Source organism: Columba livia, chromosome 3 (genome assembly GCF_036013475.1).
Source record: "Columba livia isolate bColLiv1 breed racing homer chromosome 3, bColLiv1.pat.W.v2, whole genome shotgun sequence".
NCBI classification, from domain to species: Eukaryota; Metazoa; Chordata; class Aves; order Columbiformes; family Columbidae; genus Columba; species Columba livia.
Window position 1 is genome coordinate 81,250,095 of NC_088604.1, and position 19,457 is coordinate 81,269,551.

The window sequence follows — 19,457 nt, forward strand, 5'->3', positions numbered from 1 at the left end:
TGGTTGTATTTCCGTAACACATCAGAAACCTGCAACAAGCACAGGTTTTTACCTTCTCTATAACTGGGCAGCAATGGGTGAAATTCAAATACTGACAATGGTGTCTGAAGCCATGACACCGAAACACGATGACGGAGGGTCTCCCCTCCGGCAGCTCTGAGGAGCTGCATCTTCTTGCCCTGATAACTTTTTTCCTGCTGGGACAAGAAAATTTGCATGGGGTGGAAATGAAATTAGCCCACTCCCCTCTAAATGAGATCCCTTTGTTTGAGGCTTCCAGACTGGTGACTGCAGCTAAGCACAAGGCTAGCGCTCAAAAAGGTGTCCTGCTCAGACTGCCAGTCTGCCACTGTCACAAATACCGCAAACACAAAAGTTTTCCTTAAAGGACCTCTTTGTTCCCAGCAACATTATCAGTGCACATTGACCTGTTTTTTCCTTCTGTAATGTTGATGTTAGTACTTGATCTAGAGGAAGTTTCCTGACTTTTTTTTAAAATATGGATTTCTTTCCATGTAAATGCTTCAAAAGAATTTCAGACTTTAAATGCCACAGAAATAGCTGATTTCCATCTCTTTATCACTGTGGCAAGCAATCTCTACTACTGTGGCAAGCAATGGGATTCTCCTGTTTCCTAGCTCATGCCTTTAGCTTCTCTATTCACTTCCTCAGGGAACTGCAGGTGACTAGGCCTTAATTATTCCCAAAGAGACCAGAGGGGCTGAGCTGGTCCGGGGGAGCACAGACCACACTGTCAGTGCTCCCCATGACACCCGTGGGTGCCAATGTTACCCAAGGCAACGTGCGTACCCAATGGCATCATTCTAGTAGTGCTGAAGTGTATGTGCTCTATATTTTCACACAGTACCCGGGAGTGTGAATAAGTGAGGCAAACCAAGAACAGCTGTGCTTACTACTCAGAAGCAAATTATAAAGTGTTGGGTGAAAAATGTTACATATCGAAAATGCCAGTTGGCCATCACTTTATCTATATCATACTGAATGCAGACCGGTTTCTAACACTATTCATATTGTCTGTTCAGGACTGCCAAAGGTATTAGCAGTTTTGCACTATAAAATCTACAGAGCAAGCTAAATAGCCAATGATTTTAAGCTGAGCATTTAGGGCTTTCATAAATTGCACCAATTCATTGAAAGTTTTCTGGAAAGAAAACTCTCCAATGTCAAAGAAATGCAGAGCTGAGCCTAGGGAGTTTTTTGTGTATATAGCTCCACTTTTATTTTTCCCCATCAGACTAGAATAATGACTCATTTTATTAGGTTCTTTCTGCTGAATCCAAGCAATAGTACAGAGGGAATGCCCTTACAAAGTTTCAAAACTTTCTAATTTAACAAATTATTTCTTTAGCAAGTATAACCCACTTTGAATCATTACTGATCAGGAGCCTCTTATAGTCCCTGTCTTAACAAATCAGGTTACAAATTACAAGGCTATCTTCTCAGGTTCAGTCCATAAACACAACCAAGGTTACTAGTTTTTTTAAACAATTAAATGAAAAGAAAAAAAAAAAAAAGAAAGAAAAAAAGGTCTAATTTAGTTAGATACAAACCCAGTTTGATCTGAGAAATAAAATGGTGAAAATTAGTCTAAAATTTCTAAACCATCAGAGGAGAAGAGAAACTGTAATTTTCATCTTACTAAATCTTTCAGAGACTACAGCACTTATCCAGGTTGTAGAAGACCTGTTTCACACTTATTTTTTGTGTTAATCAGAAGAACAGATCTATACCACAGTTCCTCACTTGGCAGTTCAACAAGTTAAGCAGTAAACTGTAGGATATTCTGAGAAATGTCTCCCTCATCCCTGGTGGTTGGAACCAGTGTACCAAGGTAGATAATTACATATTATAAATTCATCATAACCGATAACAAGAATGGAAAAACAAGGATGCCTTGGTACACTGGTTCCAACAACCAGGGATGAGGTTGTTGGAACCAGTGTACCAAGGTAGATAATTACATATTATAAATTCATCATAACCGATAACAAGAATGGAAAAACAAGGATGCCTGGTGGTAAGGGGTCCTGGGGTAGTAGGTAATGTGAATTCAGTCATTTTGGAGACATTGTTTGCACTTGAGCATCCTGATATTCTGGATGAATTTGCAAACCTCAGAGCTGCCTATCTAATAGAGAACATAGATCTAGCAGTGACATGTTTTACTTTCATACCTGACTTGACTTGACAGACTCCACCCAGATTCACAAGTAGTAGTTTGAGGAAAAACAAAACCACAGTTTTTATTTTATGGCTTAGTCCCTGAAAAAAAGAAATGCCCTTTTCTACTGAAGAAGTGCTAATGCTTCACATGCAGAAATCCTTATTCCCATTTCTAGCTCACAGCTGGTTTATTTGGCCTGCTTTGGATCTCTGGCATCCTGCTATTCTGGTACTTCTGCCCTGAGATTAGCAAGATGAAAATCAGGCACTCCTGCAGGGCATAGTGTTCCAGTGTTTGTGCGTAGAACTGCTGGTTTATCAGTAACGCTGCTCTGAGATGGATTATCGGAGAGTCATTTTAATGCCTCCCAGTCTGTCTTCACCCTCTTTGTGCTGAATACAGCACTCTTTTTGTGCCGTATTCTCCTCACATCTGTCTGCAGCTTGCTATTTCTTGCCTCATAGCCACCCATTTACATACCCTTTACCGCAGCCAACTCCCAATCTGTGGGCTGTTCAAACTCCAATGAATAAAGGTAGTTATTGCAGTTTGCCAGGCACTGTGACTGGGAAAAAGCCTGGCTCTCAGAGGTCCAGGTGTACTACATACTCTCTATACTCTCTTTTATTAACACAGGCTCTTTTATCAATATGGAACTTCCTATGGAATTATCATGTAATTATCATGTACAACGTTGTTTTACAGATCAACCTGCTTAGACAACACACAAATCACACTGCAACATGCTACGGCAACACCACCATGCAAAATATAGGGGTTTTTGTTTCAAACATTGGGATAGTTTCCTTTGTGGTTATTTATTTACTTTTTAGTGTCCTTTACTGACTTTGTCCCATTGAATCCAAATTTCTTCCTGATTACAGTGGATTCAAAGCATATTACAGGAAGGCTGTACCTATAAGAAAGTAGTCAAAGAATTACAGTTTTGCTTTAATTGTGAGATATTCCTACAGCCTCACAAAACTTTGTTCTTTCACTGTGTTTGTTTCTTTTTTTTTTTTTTAATTATTACTAAAGAGTATATATATTTATTTTAAATACTTGAGGAAATACTCTTGAGCCTCATTATATGGGATGCAGTTTCTGAGAACTGCTGCTTCTCCCTAGAAACTAAAAAAAAACAAAAACCATGATCGTTGCTGAAAGCTCTCATATTTTCCAGTTCAATGCACACAGCTCCACTAACCAGGTCACAGAAAAAGCCACAGACACACACGCACACACAGCAGCATCACCTGCACAATTCAACAGACAATGCAGACAAACTGAAGTATAATCCAAGATCTTTCTACCTCTTTTCATAACAGGTTAGTGCTCGCCCTCAGTGTTGGTGTACAGTTTTTATGGCATGGGAAAATAGGGATGTTTCTGCCCTATAAAAATAAATGCGTTGAATGCTTTAGTTTGACAATGTTAAAAAAAATCCAAAGATACTGGATAAGTAAAAAGAATCTTACATATCAGGAAACCAGTGGATCTTTCAGCACGTGGCAAGAGAATGACCACAACGAATTTACCAGCCTTAATTTTTTTACCTTTGTGAAACAGCTTTCAGAAATGATATATTTTTTAAAAGTAATCGGTTCTTGTAGTCCATTATCAAAATGAAATCCCAATCAAACCCTTGCACATCATCAGCATGAATTCTTTGGTCTTGAAGAAGCTGTTCTCGACATCAAGGAAGATGGGCAATTCTTATTGTTTATTTTTCCCTGTGCCCAATTAAAAAAAAAAAAAAAAAAAAAACCAAAAAAAACCCCAAACACCTCTTTTTTAGTAAAATAAAAAAGAGACAAACTGTGTTAGACTTAGTATTTGGGGGGGGCACCAGAAAAAGGAACAACGTGAAGCAGGTTTTCACAGATTCTTTACTATAACTGAAAAAAAAAAAAAGAATAATTTCATGCTTCCTAATGCAAAAAGCACGGCTCTCCAAGGTCCAGTTCTCCATGTGTGACTATTGAGGTCAGCAGGAAAGGGACTAGGGAGGAGGGGTTGTAATGAAAGCATATTATAAAGCCATCATTCCTAGGAAATACACAAACTGTGCTGAATACACTTTTAACTGTCAGGTTAGAGAAGCACAAAGGGAAAGTAGGGGTCAGTGAGGGGAAGGGGAGAAGGATGTCCCATCAGGATTACTAGTCTTCAGAGGCAACAAACTTACCACATTGCGTGTGAATTTCTCAAAAGATGTTCGACGATCCAGAGTGTTTTCCAACTTAAATTTAAAATAAAATTAAAAAAAAAAAAAAGACGGGGGAAAAAAAAGCAAGAAAAATGGAGTAGAAAAGAAGGATTGATGAAACAATGGACTGCAAAACAAAGTTTGTATAAATCAGGAAGCAAACACAGGTATGAAGCTGTAATGAGACTCTGGAACACAGGGCATGGGCAAAGCAGATATAGTATTTGACAAAAATAATTTTTCATGGGGATCAAACTGGTTGAACTTAAAAGAAAAAACTGAAAATAAAAAGAAATAATGAAGTGCACATCTTGTGTTAATGAACTGACATTCACAAACTTAAGGACTTCACACGGACAGTTGTAGCTTTCTGGTATTTTCAACATCTCTATATTGGATCTTCAGAAATCAATGTTTGAACAAAAAACAAAATCACACAGTACTTTCATATAATTTTAGGTTGTCATTATAAACAGTAGAATGCTACGGTGTTAATAACTACCTTGTTCCAGTAATGACTGGAGCCCTGATTTTGCAAGGCACAGGGCTCCCATCTGATTCTAGGAGATTAGCATTTAGAGCCCACTAATAAAATTATTTATCATTATGGAAATCTGCATTGTACAAGCTGCTCCAAATACTCTGGGCTGTGTCTATTCAGAACTCATTCCATAATCTGGACTTTTCCAAGCAAATATTACATACCAAGACATGAGCCCCTGTTTGCCGAAGTGTGACATGATCAGTCTTTCAAGTCAGATTCCTAGCCTACTCAAAACTATTCATGTAATAATAGGGAAAGAAACAGAATTAGGAAGCCCCTGTATTTATAGTTGAAATTAGAGGTTATTCATATGAATAAGATTGTTTCTAAACACATTCTGTAGCTTTTACAGGTTGAATAAAGAGAACAACAATTATTACATAAGCAAACTTGCAAACATGAAAGACTATTCTTCTGGGATTTTATTTTATTTGTTTAATGTATTTGTAAAGCACTTTGCAATTTAAGGTGCTTCATAACAGAGAAAACAGTACAATATGGGATGTAAAAATAAAAATAAGTTTTGCTAGGTTAACTTATTGAAACATGCCTGCATGCAGGATATATACACATATATGTATATTGAACTCCTGTGTGTATGTGACCCTCCAAATACGCCAAGCTGGTCACCTACCAGATATCCAGTTGCACTGGCACAGGGGAGAGAAGACTGAGTATTGTTGCAAACATAACCACCGCTTTGCACAGTGGCAAGACAAAGGCAAGATGGACCAATACCTTTTTCTTGGCCTGTAGCAGCTCCTGGTAGGCACTGGATCGTATAAAACGAGGATAAGAATCACTTTTCATCAATTTGTAAATGTGCTCCTGAAAGGGAAAGAAGGAGCTGTTACTCCCACAAAAGAAGAAATACATAAAATGGGAAGCAGTCACAGGTTTTAGTTGTGGAAGGTATACGTGCTAACACTATTTCGAACAGGAAGTTGTATGGAATAGCAGGTTGCAGTTCTGAAACTCAGGCTAAATGCTCTCTATCCTTAAAGCAGGAATCCCACCTATTTGTTATGTATAAAGAACACACCACATCTTTCTCTAATGAATAGTCCCTATTTCCTCTACAGAATTATTTTTCTAAGAAGTTACAACTGCATCCTAGTTTAAGGCCCAGTTCCAAACCTCCCTTGCAATAGTCAGTTTAGGTAAGTGACTCAATCAGGAGCATCCAATTTTCTGAATTAGTTTCTGGGGTCACTTCTCTGACTTCATGGGCTGGGAAAAGGTACTAGATTTCTAATTCAGCACCACAAATAAGTGCTTAAGTTAGGGAGGATATCCCCTAGCTATTCTTGAAAATATCCTTTGACAGGTGTTTATTCTGCTATCCATCTGACAATACAAAAAGCAAAACACATATGCAAATTGAATTCCAGGCTAATCTAATTTCTAAGATTAGGCATATGAAAATTTGGAAATCCATATCCAGAAACCAAATGACACAGGCCATTTATAGAGCTTTTCTTTTGGAGCATTCTCATTTCTGTAAAATATGCAAAATAAAAATCTATGATGTAGGATACTTTATAATTCTAGTTTTAGTCATAATGTTAGGAAAGGGATTTGTAGAAAAAGTAAGTGGAATACAAAATACTGACCCACCAAAAAAAAATTTTAAAAATCCATTTAATTGTGTCAGCTATTTTTGTTTTATGTTTACTTAACCCCTACATTTTGCTACAGGAAACTTGTAGCACAGCAACCAGGAAACAGAAATAAACTGTAAAGTAAATACCATTTCTCAGCCTGGTACTGCATAAAACTAGTGAATAGGGAAAAAAACGAAACAAAACAACAAAACAAAACAAGAAAACCACAAAAACACAAAACCAACCAACCAATCAACCAAAAAACAATGAACTGCCTTCCATGAAAATTATGAAAAGGCAAAATTAAAGCTGATTTTAATTTTTTGTCATATCAGAAACTGTAGAAACGATTCTAAGTGTCTTTCATTGTATTTCTTGCACCAAGCAGAGAAATTCTGGTGTATATTCAGAATTTAGCTGGTTCATTTGGTTGTAGATATCAATAGTGTTGGGCATTAAAATGTTATTCCTATGCAAAAACCAGCCCTGCAAAAGCAAGAATAAATCAGGCTGTATTAGTATTGCTAATATACACGCCATTCAGGAATTGAGGCTGGATGTTATTTAGCACAACTGGTCTATTTTTACTGATGCATCACTCTCATTTGACATGGAGTTCCATGGTGCCATCTTTAAAGTGCAGAAATGCTTTTCAAAACATTTTTAAGCAGAATTAAATGACCTGCTGACTGCCAGAATGACTTAAAAGTGGTCTCTTTCCCAGTGGCAGGCCATAAAGAACCTGCTGTGGAGAAAGAGCCCTACCTCTGCCAAACCCCTGCTTCTTCGTGTGGGGCACTCTGGAAAGGTCCTAAAGTTTCAGGTCAGAACACGGCAGGTCCAGTCTGCCCCCTTTTCCCAGAGAAACAGAGGCTACCAGGCTCAAAGTGTGTGCTGAGCTGGATAAAATAAGCAGATGTCTGACAAGAAGGAAAGTCCTGCTTGCATAGACACTAAACACTCCATGTCTTTATAAACAAAGGGAAAAAAATAAAGGAGAGAAGAGAGAGATCTGGAAGTAAAATGGTGTTTAAATTTTACACCTATTAAAAAGAAATGGATGCTGGCAAGGAATTTAATTATCTTTTACTGACTCAGCTGCAAATACACAGTTTTTTTAAACCTTCAGTCTTGCAAGATTGTTTATTTGCCTAACTCATGTCTTTGCTGTACCCTGTGTTCCTAAATCTACAAGGTGTCAGCAGATGCAAGCAAAAACTGTTTGGCTTAATGCAGAGTACTTCAGAACAGTAGGTATGATATAATGTCTATTGAAAATTTTGTTGTTGCATCATAGCAGTATAATGAAAAAGTGGTAGAATTATTCCTCCTCCTATTTAGGGCAGAGGCACTTTCCCAAAAAGTAGAAAGCCTTGATTCAATTCCCTTCTCTCCTTTGTGGGATTTGCAGCAGCATCTTCTGACTCAAAAGATAATGACCTAATAATCAAGCTGTAAGAAATTCTGCAGGGATATGATCTCAGTCTCTCCTTTTGACACCATTTCACTTTGCATTAATAATTAAATTTTCATCACTGAGCTGCTGATGAAAAAGAGATGGTACCGGTCCTACTTTTACTGTGAATCCAATCCTTTTATATTGCTTTTCTCAGAAGTCTGCAAAGATGAAATATTAAGGTATAAGTCAGATGAAGTGTTGCATTTAATTCAGAAGTACCTATTTTTTTCTCCCGAGGAAAAGAGAGATTTGTATTTTACTGGTTTTGGTTTTGCTTGCTTGTTAACTTGTACTTCCAATCTAAAAACATAAGTATTTTCACAAATCCAGCTCTGGTCAAAAGTATCTTTTGATTATGGTATTAAAATTTTATCTAAATCAGATGCCCAAAAGCCAAATAAGACACTTATAGATGGTTCTTTACTGCTTTAATACTGATTATTCAAAAGCAGATCTTCAGGATCTTTGCCCAATGTTCTCTAGATACTAGTTTAATAAGGTATAGAATATACAATGTCCATGAAATATGATACTTATGCACAGGTTATTACAAAATGTAAGTTCTCACATGGGTCATATTCTTTTCATGGTGGGAACTTATGACTTCTATAAATTATAACAATACTTTTGGACATGTATTGAGAGAACAGACATTGAGCCTATATCAAGTGAAGTCTTTCTGAGACAAATCTTGAGAACTAGAAATCAATGTGTGTGGCAGGAAAACTTTTATCTTAATGTAACTGAATAAGAAAATGAAGAGAACAGAAACATGAAAACATAATTTTCACTGCACTATATGCCTTGCTCTATTCGTAGCCCACTTGAAGATGCTACACCAGCCACAGAAATTTCATGAAGAGTTTTAGTAATTCATAGGCCTCAATAAAGAAAGAATGTTACCCATTTGCATTGCCAAAATGGCATTTTAGGAAACAGAGTATTATCATTTAATTCTCAAATATATATTATTTTTTGTATATAGATCTCGCTAGCCAATACTCTATTTCAAATGTCCCAAATACAGGATTGCAGACTGACCTGAGCATCTTCAAATGTATATCTTCCAGGGTCCTTTACATTCTGCGTGGTTTTGTCATAACTTTTTGAATCTAGATTGATAGCGCTGGGTGCACCTGGAGCAAGAAATTCTTGCCAGATTTCTTGGACACGAGCAGGAACTTCGCGGATAGGTCTCTTCTTCAGGTCTTCTACTGCTAACCAGAACCTATGGCACAATATAGAATCTTGACTTCCAAACCAGTATAATTGTTAGTGAAGTGCTCATACTCTTCTTTGCTCTTAAAAAAAAAACAAACAGAAGTGACTGAAGTTTTCATCTAAAATATGCTACAATTAGAAAAATCTGTGATTTTATGATGGGATCAGAATTCCAGTATGTTATTTCAGGCAATCAACCCACCTTTAGGAGCAGTTATTATAAGTCTCTGAATGAGACGAGGGAAATCATTCATTACTTATGTATGGGTAACTGGCTTATGGGAAGGCTTCCATTTAACTAGCATTAAACTGAGATTTCATTTCACTTGGGCCACAGGGACTTACATGACTTTTAAATCTATTACTTTTTTTGACATTTCTTGGAAAGCTAGTAAGAACTTATATTCTTGCTATCTGCATGAATCTCTCTGAGTCCTGCAAAACTATAAACTGTGTAACTGTAATTTTGTTGTTGTTACTCCACAAATCATGTATAAACTGGAAAAGCATTTGTTTTGCTTGCTATAATTGAATTCCATTCTTCAGCATTGCATTTCTATACATAGTTTTACTAAAATGCTGAATGGAAGTACCCACTCTCTCCTCTGCTGCTGAGCAAACAAACATTTGGCAGCCACATTCAGTGCAGGCCAGTTCTCATTGTATCCTTCTCACTCAGCCTGGAGCAGGATCACTAGAAAGGTCTTGAGCATTTTGTGATCAGAGCTTGCTAGCTATAAGCTTTGATATTAATTTTTCATTCGCTATTATGATTGCTTTATCATCATTTCTTCTATGGGTGTTCAGACTCACTGCACAAAATAATTCTAAATTCAACTAGGATCCCATGCTTAGACATGGTGCAGACCACTTAGTTCTCCCCCTCTAAGAGCTCAATTAAAGTTCGACTTTGTTAAATAAGCAACATATACCATCGCAACTTATTTTGTCATAGCTGATCCTATGAAACAGATAAGCTGAACCTTGAAGTGAGTTAACAGTAAAATAAGTTGGATTTTACAAGGCTGACAAAGAATTTGGGTGCACCTTGAAAACGTGGTTTTACCCTGCTTACATTGTGAGATCACCCTGAGCTCTTTAGCTTAGTTAAACAGGGATGGGACAGGGGTGAGTAACAGTGGAACTGTATTCAGACTCTCCAAGAAGGCAAAATGATACCACCCCGAATCCAAATTCTGATGTATTATTGTAGAAACTCTTAAGAGAGGATAGTAAAGCATAGTTAAGAAAAGCTTACAGTATTCCTCCCACAAAACATTCTTCACCTGAGATTTACATCTCAATTACTCCTTCATAGCCCTCTTTTGAAACTCCTTTGTAGCACAGATGGAAGGAGGCATGCTCATGGCTCACAAGCCATTATGTTCAGCTTCACTCTACTGAGATGACAACTTCCACTATTTCTACATCCCTCAATTTCCATAGTATCTAAACACAATCTTTCTGTCTATTGATCCCTTAAGATCCTCCAAGAGACAGAGAAGTAATATCATCCCTACTTTGCAAACATATTAATTATCTAATAATGTACAGCGGTTTCTCCAAGGTCACCAAGGGAGTCTGTGCCAACAGAAGATCTTCAATTTCAAAAATTCTGGGTAGCACCACTTATCTCTATGAATTGCAGTGTTAATTGAACATATATCTGCACAAAACCTGAGGATGTATCCTGAGAATCTGATGGCAACGAAGTAAGAATAGAGGCCTCACAACTCAAGTTTAAAAACTGCGCAGCTTGCAAACTCTAATTCAGTTCACTCTGTCAAATTTGGGCAACCTACTTTGGTTTCCTTAAGCTGCTTTCAACATTTGCATTTAAAAGGGTATATTCTGCAGTGCTAACCCTTTCAAATGCATCTTCTGGGACTGACTGATTACTCATGTGTATCAGTCAGGTAAGGAATAGAAAAATGAAAGGGAAAGATGTTCTTTGTAAACACACATTTTCTATCACCCTGCAGACAACCTGAGGATCTAGCTCAAAGATGTCACATTCTTATTTCTTCCATCATATCACTCCCAATACTTCTGGAAGTCACCACAAACATGACTTAGGATGCTATTTTCTTTTGCAAGTAAACTGTTTCCATATAGTAGGTTATACTCAATTATGGGGAAATAGATGGGAGATAGATTTAACTTCAAAGAATGATTCAGCTTCTGGAATAGAATAGGCAGGTTGTATAGACAAATTCTTACAGGCTGAACACCAGCTCTTTGATAGATTAATTCTATTTTACCCTTCTAACATTACCATTCAAAAACCCTATTGAAAATGTGAAGTTCTAAATATAGAAACCTCTGTAAATGCTGATTTATGCTGTATGTTACACGTAGGGTGCTTACTTCACAGACAACACACATTTTAACATTTTAATCTACTTGCTGATTTAAAAAACAAAACAAAACAAAAAACACAAACCCAAACAAACAAAAAAACCCCCACAACCCAAAACAAAAAAGCCTGCCCCTCCTCCCACAGACAGTTAAAGTCAAATATGCAAAGTTAAGAAATGCCAAAAATAAGGCTGTCACCTCTTGCATTTTCAAAAATAACTTTTCTGAATATCTCATGGCAACCAATAGCACAGATTAAGTTGAAATGGAGTCTGGAAGACCTCAGCACAGGACCTCAGCTGCATTTTCAGGACAATGATATACACAGACTTAATGTTACTTCATGGAACAAACTAGAGCTCAGTCCCTCTGTCCTTGGATGAAACTCTGCATCTTCTGTTGGCAGAGGTTTGCTTTTGCTATGGAGACCCTCTCTCGAAGATGCTCAGTACCATTTGAATCAAGACCTGATTGTCTGGGTGTAAACCTCACTGCTGCCTTCTGTCCCAGCTGGGTCACACACCAGATGTGTAGCTGAGTGAGGTCATATAGCATTACGATAGTCATACCACATGACATGGTAAGATACATGTTGCAAGACATCTGGGGATTATGTCCTCCAGCTGGATTACTTTCAAAGTGAGGGAGGTCTTGCCAGATAAATAACATGGCTGCAACATGGCTTCTGTCCCATTAACTGACCTAAATGTCAGATGCAGCCATCAGCAGATCCCAGATCAAGCTAATCAGTTAAATTTAGAACATAGGAATACAGAGTGAAAGAAAGGCTGTGGTGATTCTCCACAAAATGTGTGAAGTTTAGGCAGAGTGTGGAGACAGTGAAGTGGGAATTACATGGGCTTTGCACCCAGTGCATGTGACACAACAAGTCAGAGGACAGATCTTTCAGCATTGTTAACAAAAGCAAACAAAAACCTTAACAAACTCCCCAGAGAAAATCAGCTAACATTTTTCTAGGTGCAGGAGAGAGTACTCTCTGATACCTAGAGTTCACTTTTTTGACAAATAAAACTTCAAGCTTCAAGTAGCAGTGCTGAAGGTCTTCAAGAAAATTACAGAGAAAACCATTAAATATTGCAACTGGTTACCTTTTGTCTAATCTGCAAAAATGGCAACATAGCTGGGACTTGGAGTTCAAGCTTGACTCTTAATGAGAAATAAAGTATAGGCAATTTCAGCCTTGGGGATTAAATTTTGTTCAAGTTATTAGCATCCAAACCAGGGTCTCATAATCAACAGTGGATAAACACTATCAGTGCCCATACTGTGTGGGAAAGTGTCATTATCTACAGTTCTGTTCAGACTTGCAGGACAGACATCAAGGACAGTTAATCAGTCTTCATACTCTGTAAAATGCAGAACTCCTCCACCATCAGTGAAGACAGAAATATCTTACATATTAAGCAATAGAGAGTTGTGATCAGCAATAAGGAGCAAAAAAAAAGTGAAACAGGCTGGATTGAAAAGAAAACTTAATCTCTTGCATCATTCTCTTCTCTGGTAAAAGCACCATTGCGGTGTTATTAAAAGAATAACCAGAACGACTGAAGTAATTTAAACATAAAATTAAGCACTATGACTAAACCAGTTTGTAGGCAGCACTGCAAATTTTTAGTAGTGTGCATATGAGTTTTTATTTCTTTTTTTCTACAGGACATAACTGAAGCCTCTATCTCCAGTACAGAACATTTCTTCAACTTAAATGGATGAGTCCAAAATAAACACCTCACAAAATCTCAGCTTGCAGGGGGATGGTCAGAGAAAATTTATTGAGAGAAAACAACTAAATCAGGCTAACTTCTCAGTCACTTTCTTCTTTCTCTGGACAACCAGAAATCAAAGCCTCTTTTCCCTATTTACTCACACGTTAGAGAAGCTAATAACTGAGGATCAAAGGAAGGAACTAGGGGTCCAGCAGCTTTTCCTTCTGTGCATAGTTGAAGATGTCCTGTCACCAATCTCCCTTCATAACTTAGAAGGATTTTGCAGTCTTAGCTCTGCCTTGGAGATCACAGCTACTGCAATCCTGCATAATGACTTGGACAGGCTTTTAGATTGGCAGGCCTGAAGCCATTTAGATCTTCACAGGCTGCAATTCCTACATAGCAATCACTTGGGAGCAAATGTAGAGTCAGCATATGAATATTAACTTTCCAAAGAATTCTGCAGCACTACAGACAAAGGAAGTATAAGGAGAGGAATGGGGATTTTCTACAGCGATGAAAGAAATTAGGTCTCCAGGTAGATTCAGTCTTGCAGTAAGATTCATTTCGCTATCTCACTCTCTCTGAAAAGTCCCTTTTCAGTGCTTGGACAGCCTTGTGACTAAGCTCAGTAGTATTGGATCATGCTCAAACTTAAGTCTTGTGCATTTTAAACAATAGTCACCATTTTTGTAATAGGCAGTGGGAATTTTACGAATCTGTTATCCAAATCATATGTTACTTTAGTTATTTGTTCTTGGAGTGAGCAGCATGCAAAGTGATCCCTCCAAAAAATCTGCATGGTAAAAAGCGATTAGAATTCACAGTCTGTGTTGAGTGAATGCAGAATCCAGCCTGGGTGTCATCAGACTGCAGTCACACTGTAATGAAGCTACTGCACTGACAGAACTGCTTAGACAGTTCTATTCCTTTGCTATGCTTCCCAACACCCTTGTGACATACAATTAATCCCAATTTATAGGCAAAGAAAAAAAGCATAGAGATTCAGAGTAAGAAGATGAAACCTGGTTGTATTCCTAATCATTACAGTTCTTAGTTTTAACTCATGGCTTTTTTCTTCATCTCTCATCTGTTTCTTAAGACAGGATCTGTATACACTAAGAATGAGATTCTCAGCCAGCTTAGACATCCTTAGTCCAAGTTAATTAAACACTAACTCTGGGACTTTTATCTAGATAACATAATCACACTGAATAGAAATGGTCCTTGTATCTGGTAGACTTATTGTTTCACATTTTTGGCATATCTTTCACCAAAGCAAGGTATAGGACTTCTAATAAACTAATACTGAATCTCTCTGTAGTGTCTGCAGTCCCCTGCTGTATCCTGTGTCCTGTGCTTGGTAGCTCAAATCCAGGGTCCCAGGCGTCTGTCCCGCTGCAGGTTTGATGGTGCTTTGTGATTAGATCTGTAAAAGCACTAGAGTCAGCTACTGACTTGAGTTTACTTTGTTGCAGATGGGAAGATGTGGATGGAAAGAAACCCTTTCTCAAGGTGGCTGTCAAATAAAAAAAAAAACACCCCAAAACCCCAAATTGCCACAGTAGGGCTAACAGGTGAGCAGAGAAATTTGTGGTCTTTTAAATTTAAGGTTTATTTTGCAGTAATAAGTTTTTAATTTCTGTTGCTGAGACCTATAACATTTTGACTCCTGTACACAATAAGCTTTACAAATTCATGCTTTCTAACCTGACTTTACTGTGTGAGCCTAATGGTGCATTGATTTCCCCCTAGTTTCAGAACTCATAAACATAATCCTGAGCTTGTGAGACAGTTTTCCTTCAGTTAATCATCACAGAAAGCACTTTTTCAGTGTTAGTTTGATCCCCTGCCTGATCCTTCCTGGGGACAGCCTTTAAGCTCATATTCATCATTCCTCGGTCATTATATTTTATAATGGCAGTATAAGAATCCAGGGAGAGAGACAGAAGAGTAGATGGCATGTCAAGGAATCAGCTCTGAACAAATTTCTCAAGGGAATTTTTCTGGATCAGTCACTTGCAGTTGCCTGTGGTTAGTGTTGTAAGTAGGATTAGAAGAAAGATCTAGGGATTATGAGGGTAACAGTCTAGTTGGCAGAGAGACAAATTAATCACAGAAAAGCACAGAAACTGCAGGACACACTGGACTAGATAAGGTTCATGTTTGAATAGTTCCTCTGCATAAGGAATTATTGAGATGCTCTTTAAATCTAAAAAAATAAAATACCTTTCCTTTTCTTGGTATTATTCTGATTTTTAAATTTTCATTTTACCACTTGGATTTTTTAACTAAAAAAAGTCTGTGTCTGTCTTTAATGGAGTTATCTATATACACAGACAGGTCAGGCCATATTCCCATGGGGTTAATGGCAAACAAATCAGTTGGAAAATATCATAAGGTCTAGAGCATCTAATATACACTTGTGACATAAAATTCAACATTTGACTGTGAACACGGCCAGCAACTTAGAGAAGTCCATCTGCAATTATTCTCCAAAAAAATTAAATTAACAACAAGAAAGTCTGTGCAATTACCCAGAACGAACCAGTACCACAAAATGCTAAATGCCTCCCATAAGATTCTACATAAATGTATCTCTAGTATGAATGGCAATGCTGCACCACTTCAGAGTGAGAACTGGCATAGAAAAAAAGTAGCTTAGGGTTTTCCTGAGTTCTAGAATGTCTGCAAATAGCGTTTTATACTCCTTATGCTAGTAGTGAATGGGAAGTGATAGAGGTAACATCTGACAAGAAGGTGAAATAAAAAGAAAAATATGTTGTACACGCTTTTGTACTGTGTACAATTTGACTTATCTATAGAAAGGCTGTTATTAATCCCTCCAAAATAATTCTTACAAAAATACTACTTGCTTAGAATAAGAACGAGAAAAAACAGTATTAGCCAATGGACGGATTATCATTTTTTAAAATCAAATAATTGTTCTCATTCACTTAAAAGTAATTCTGTATATATCCTTTAAAAAAAAAATTAAGCTTTCACATTATCAGCTCCTTTCCATTTTGCAATCTGTGAGGAATTTGAGAGTCAGTTGTCACACTGCTTCTACTGTGTCAGATCCATGAGAACTAGAATCTTGGTTGAGATTTTCAGAAGACCGATGATCCCTAGAAACCTGACCAGCAGTGAAGCCCATGAATTTTACTTTAAATCCCTTATTAATTTTTTAACAGATTATTTAAAAAAAAAAATATCATTCTCGTAATATTTGACTTAATGAAAAATAATGAACAGGCTTTGAATGAGACAGTGTTTGAAACTTTTTTCACAAAATGAGCTAAGAAAAAAAGCTCTTATAGGGTTAGTTTGACCAAAAGTTAGACAGGAATGGAAAATTACGCTTCATGTGAGTCTCTGTTAACTATATCAATCTTTCTCTCAGCTTGAATATGGGAGCAGGAAGCAACCTGCATTAAAGGATTCTGAAATGTAAGACACAGAAAAAAAAAATTTGAAGGAGTCAAAAAAATGAAGGTATCAGGCAAAAAAACCCCACAATGTATCTTACAAGCAATTAAAACGTCCTTCTCATTTACCTTAAGTTCTCTGAACTGAATTCTGACTCCAGGAATTTGAGAAACTGCTCTCTTCCCACAGGGTCTTTCAAAGCTTCATCCATGCCAAACCCCCATCGTTTCACCCTCTGCTGTCCTGGCTCTTTGCTACAGAAGAAAAACCAACAGAACTTACAATCAGCAATACTTCAGTATTCTAATACTCTGTGTTCATAATTTACACTAAGTCCTAAAGTTCAACCACAGATTTCTCATCTTCCAGATTGCTCTTATCTGTGCAATGTTCAGAGATGAGCAACCAGGCCATTGGAATGAATACACATCCATTTACACAGAAGAATAAGGACTTTCAATTAGGAGATGTTATCAGACTTTAAAATGTGTCTTTTTTCCCCATACTGGGACCCTGCAAACTCATTACTGTAACATTTTACACAGATTTATTAATCCATAGCTCTTCCCAACTTACAAAACTGCAAAGCTGGAAAGACCAAAAGGACACTGCATTGCCCTTCTGCCTCAGTATTTTCCTGCAATATCTCTGTCTGAAATTGTCACTCTTCAAGAAAAGCCGGTTATACTCCCTTACCCCAAAAGAGGAAAGAAAATTATATACCTTGCCTCCAGTTCCCAGAAAGTGGTGTCATCTGATATCCAAGGATTTGAGGGATCAGGGGGCACAAGAAAAGGATCATATTCCAAATACTGCTCTGTGTAAGCTAATAGACTAGGAAAACAAAAGCACCAAACATCGTCATGTCAGGAGGTGAGGAAAGCTGATCAGGTTACCCCAGTTAACCAGTTGTCTTGCATCAGCTGAACCATGGTAACCGGGTGTGCTCACACAGAAGTCAGCTAGAAGTTCAGGACAAAATAGGTTTGCTCATGCCTTTTAAAAGTGGATGTCTGAAGAAGAAGCGGTGGCTCAGGTCTTATCCAGAGTTTAAGTAAAATAAACTAGAAAATTTCCTAATACTTCCACAAAGCTCCTTTTAGGTGTCCTTTAGACACTCATAAATTAAATCAAGAAACCTCTTCCATACACATTTGCTGTTATAAAGGAACACATTTTATAGCCCTATGGTTTTAATCAGCAGTTCCTTTAATATCTGTTCTAGAACACTGCATGCTGTCCAGGTCATATTTATTGGCCCTGCAGCTGCTGGGACTCCTTTTTTCCTCTTTTAGATACAGTAATATTTTTATTATTTCCTAATGAAATGGCAGTACTCCCAAGTTTATTACTTACAAAAAAAAATATTTTCTTTCCAAATTCTTCCATATTCATGAATTCGTCTGACTCAGTTGCACACACTAAAAACTTTTCTTGTATTTTGGTAATTTACATCTTTCATGCCCTTATTCTTGCTTTTCATGTTTCCTTTTGCCTCATAATTATTGAAAAAATACTGACAAGTGAGGACAAATATTCTTTCTTTTCATTTGTATTTATATCATATTTAGTCTGTATTCCATTTTTAATGTTCAGTAAACACAAATTCGTAACAAGTTATCCATATAAATATAAATATAAATATAAATATAAATATAAATATAAATATAAATATAAATATAAATATAAATATAAATATAAATATAAATATATACAAACGTATATGAGAGAATGAAGAACCATTTGCATTTGGCTTAATTTCCTTTAATAGGTCCTATGCAGCTCAATTTTCTGCAATTTTCACTGTCTCTCTATTTGATGTGTAAGAACAGATCGTTCCCCTTCTTTACCTAAGCTGTAGTTAGTCTTACTGAGGGACATTTTATTAGGTTTCTACCCTCTTCCTGACAAATTTTGGTTTTATTTGGAGAAAGATTCCTACTTGTGTAACACCCTCTGACCTGAAGCAAGCTCAGACTCACTTTGATCAAGCACCTGGCCAGCTCTGCAGACCAGTTCCATTGCTTTCTCAGTGATTTTCCTTCTGAAATATCAACACAATAACCCCAGACCTATTTCCATTTAGCCTCCCTGCCAACATGAGGTGAAACTTGTGACCATTTGGTCAGAGGCTGCTTCAGTGACTCTTTGGTTTATCAGAAATGTAACGTGGAATATCTGGGCCATCTTTTATCAACAAAAAAACTTCATATCTCTCACCTAAAGTCAACTCTCATCAGTTATTTTTATGACACCTGAGCTGCCTTGTCTCTCTTTCTTTGAAGCTATTTCATACTGACATTTTCTCAATAGTTATCAGTTTAATTGAAAAACCAAGAGATCTGACAATTTACTCACCTCTCTGCAACTTTCGACATTTTTAATCTGTGTCTGTCTAATTGCATTTGCCAGTACTTAATCTGCAAGAAAGGAAGGCAAAGAGTGTTATGAGTAATTCATTGCATGACTCTATTTCCATAACTTTTTTATTAAGGCTGTAATTTAACCTTAATTTATCCCAGGGCACAGAAGAGAAATACATCTGAGTTAAAACAGCATTTTACCAGTGGATTTCTAAAATAAATGGAAGTTTCCATCAAAGAGAAAGCTCATACAGAGACAAAAAAAAGGACCTAATATAACATTTTCCCTAAAGGTTCATCAACAGAAATCCAATTAGCTTTTTTTTTTTTTGAACTACTAATTCTTCAGACATTTACC

General features: G+C 37.1%; 1 protein-coding gene across 7 annotated transcripts in view; it reads right to left on the minus strand.

Moving 5' to 3' along the window:
* The window catches only part of RGS7 (regulator of G protein signaling 7), a 240,103-nt gene that overhangs the window by 23,401 nt on the left and 197,245 nt on the right, over positions 1–19,457 (minus strand). For 3 of the 7 annotated variants that reach the window (XM_065057835.1, XM_065057836.1, XM_065057842.1), the window contains exons 11-15: positions 19,095–19,156; positions 17,460–17,570; positions 16,865–16,990; positions 9,043–9,229; positions 5,677–5,766 (exon numbers count right to left, since the gene is read on the minus strand). In XM_065057835.1, coding sequence (XP_064913907.1) covers positions 5,677–5,766; positions 9,043–9,229; positions 16,865–16,990; positions 17,460–17,570; positions 19,095–19,156 — 576 coding nt within the window. Of the gene's footprint in view, positions 1–3,498; positions 3,580–4,373; positions 4,428–5,676; positions 5,767–9,042; positions 9,230–16,864; positions 16,991–17,459; positions 17,571–19,094; positions 19,157–19,457 lie in introns of all 7 variants that reach the window. The other 4 variants (XM_065057838.1, XM_065057837.1, XM_065057841.1 and 1 more) reach the window with 2 other exon arrangements.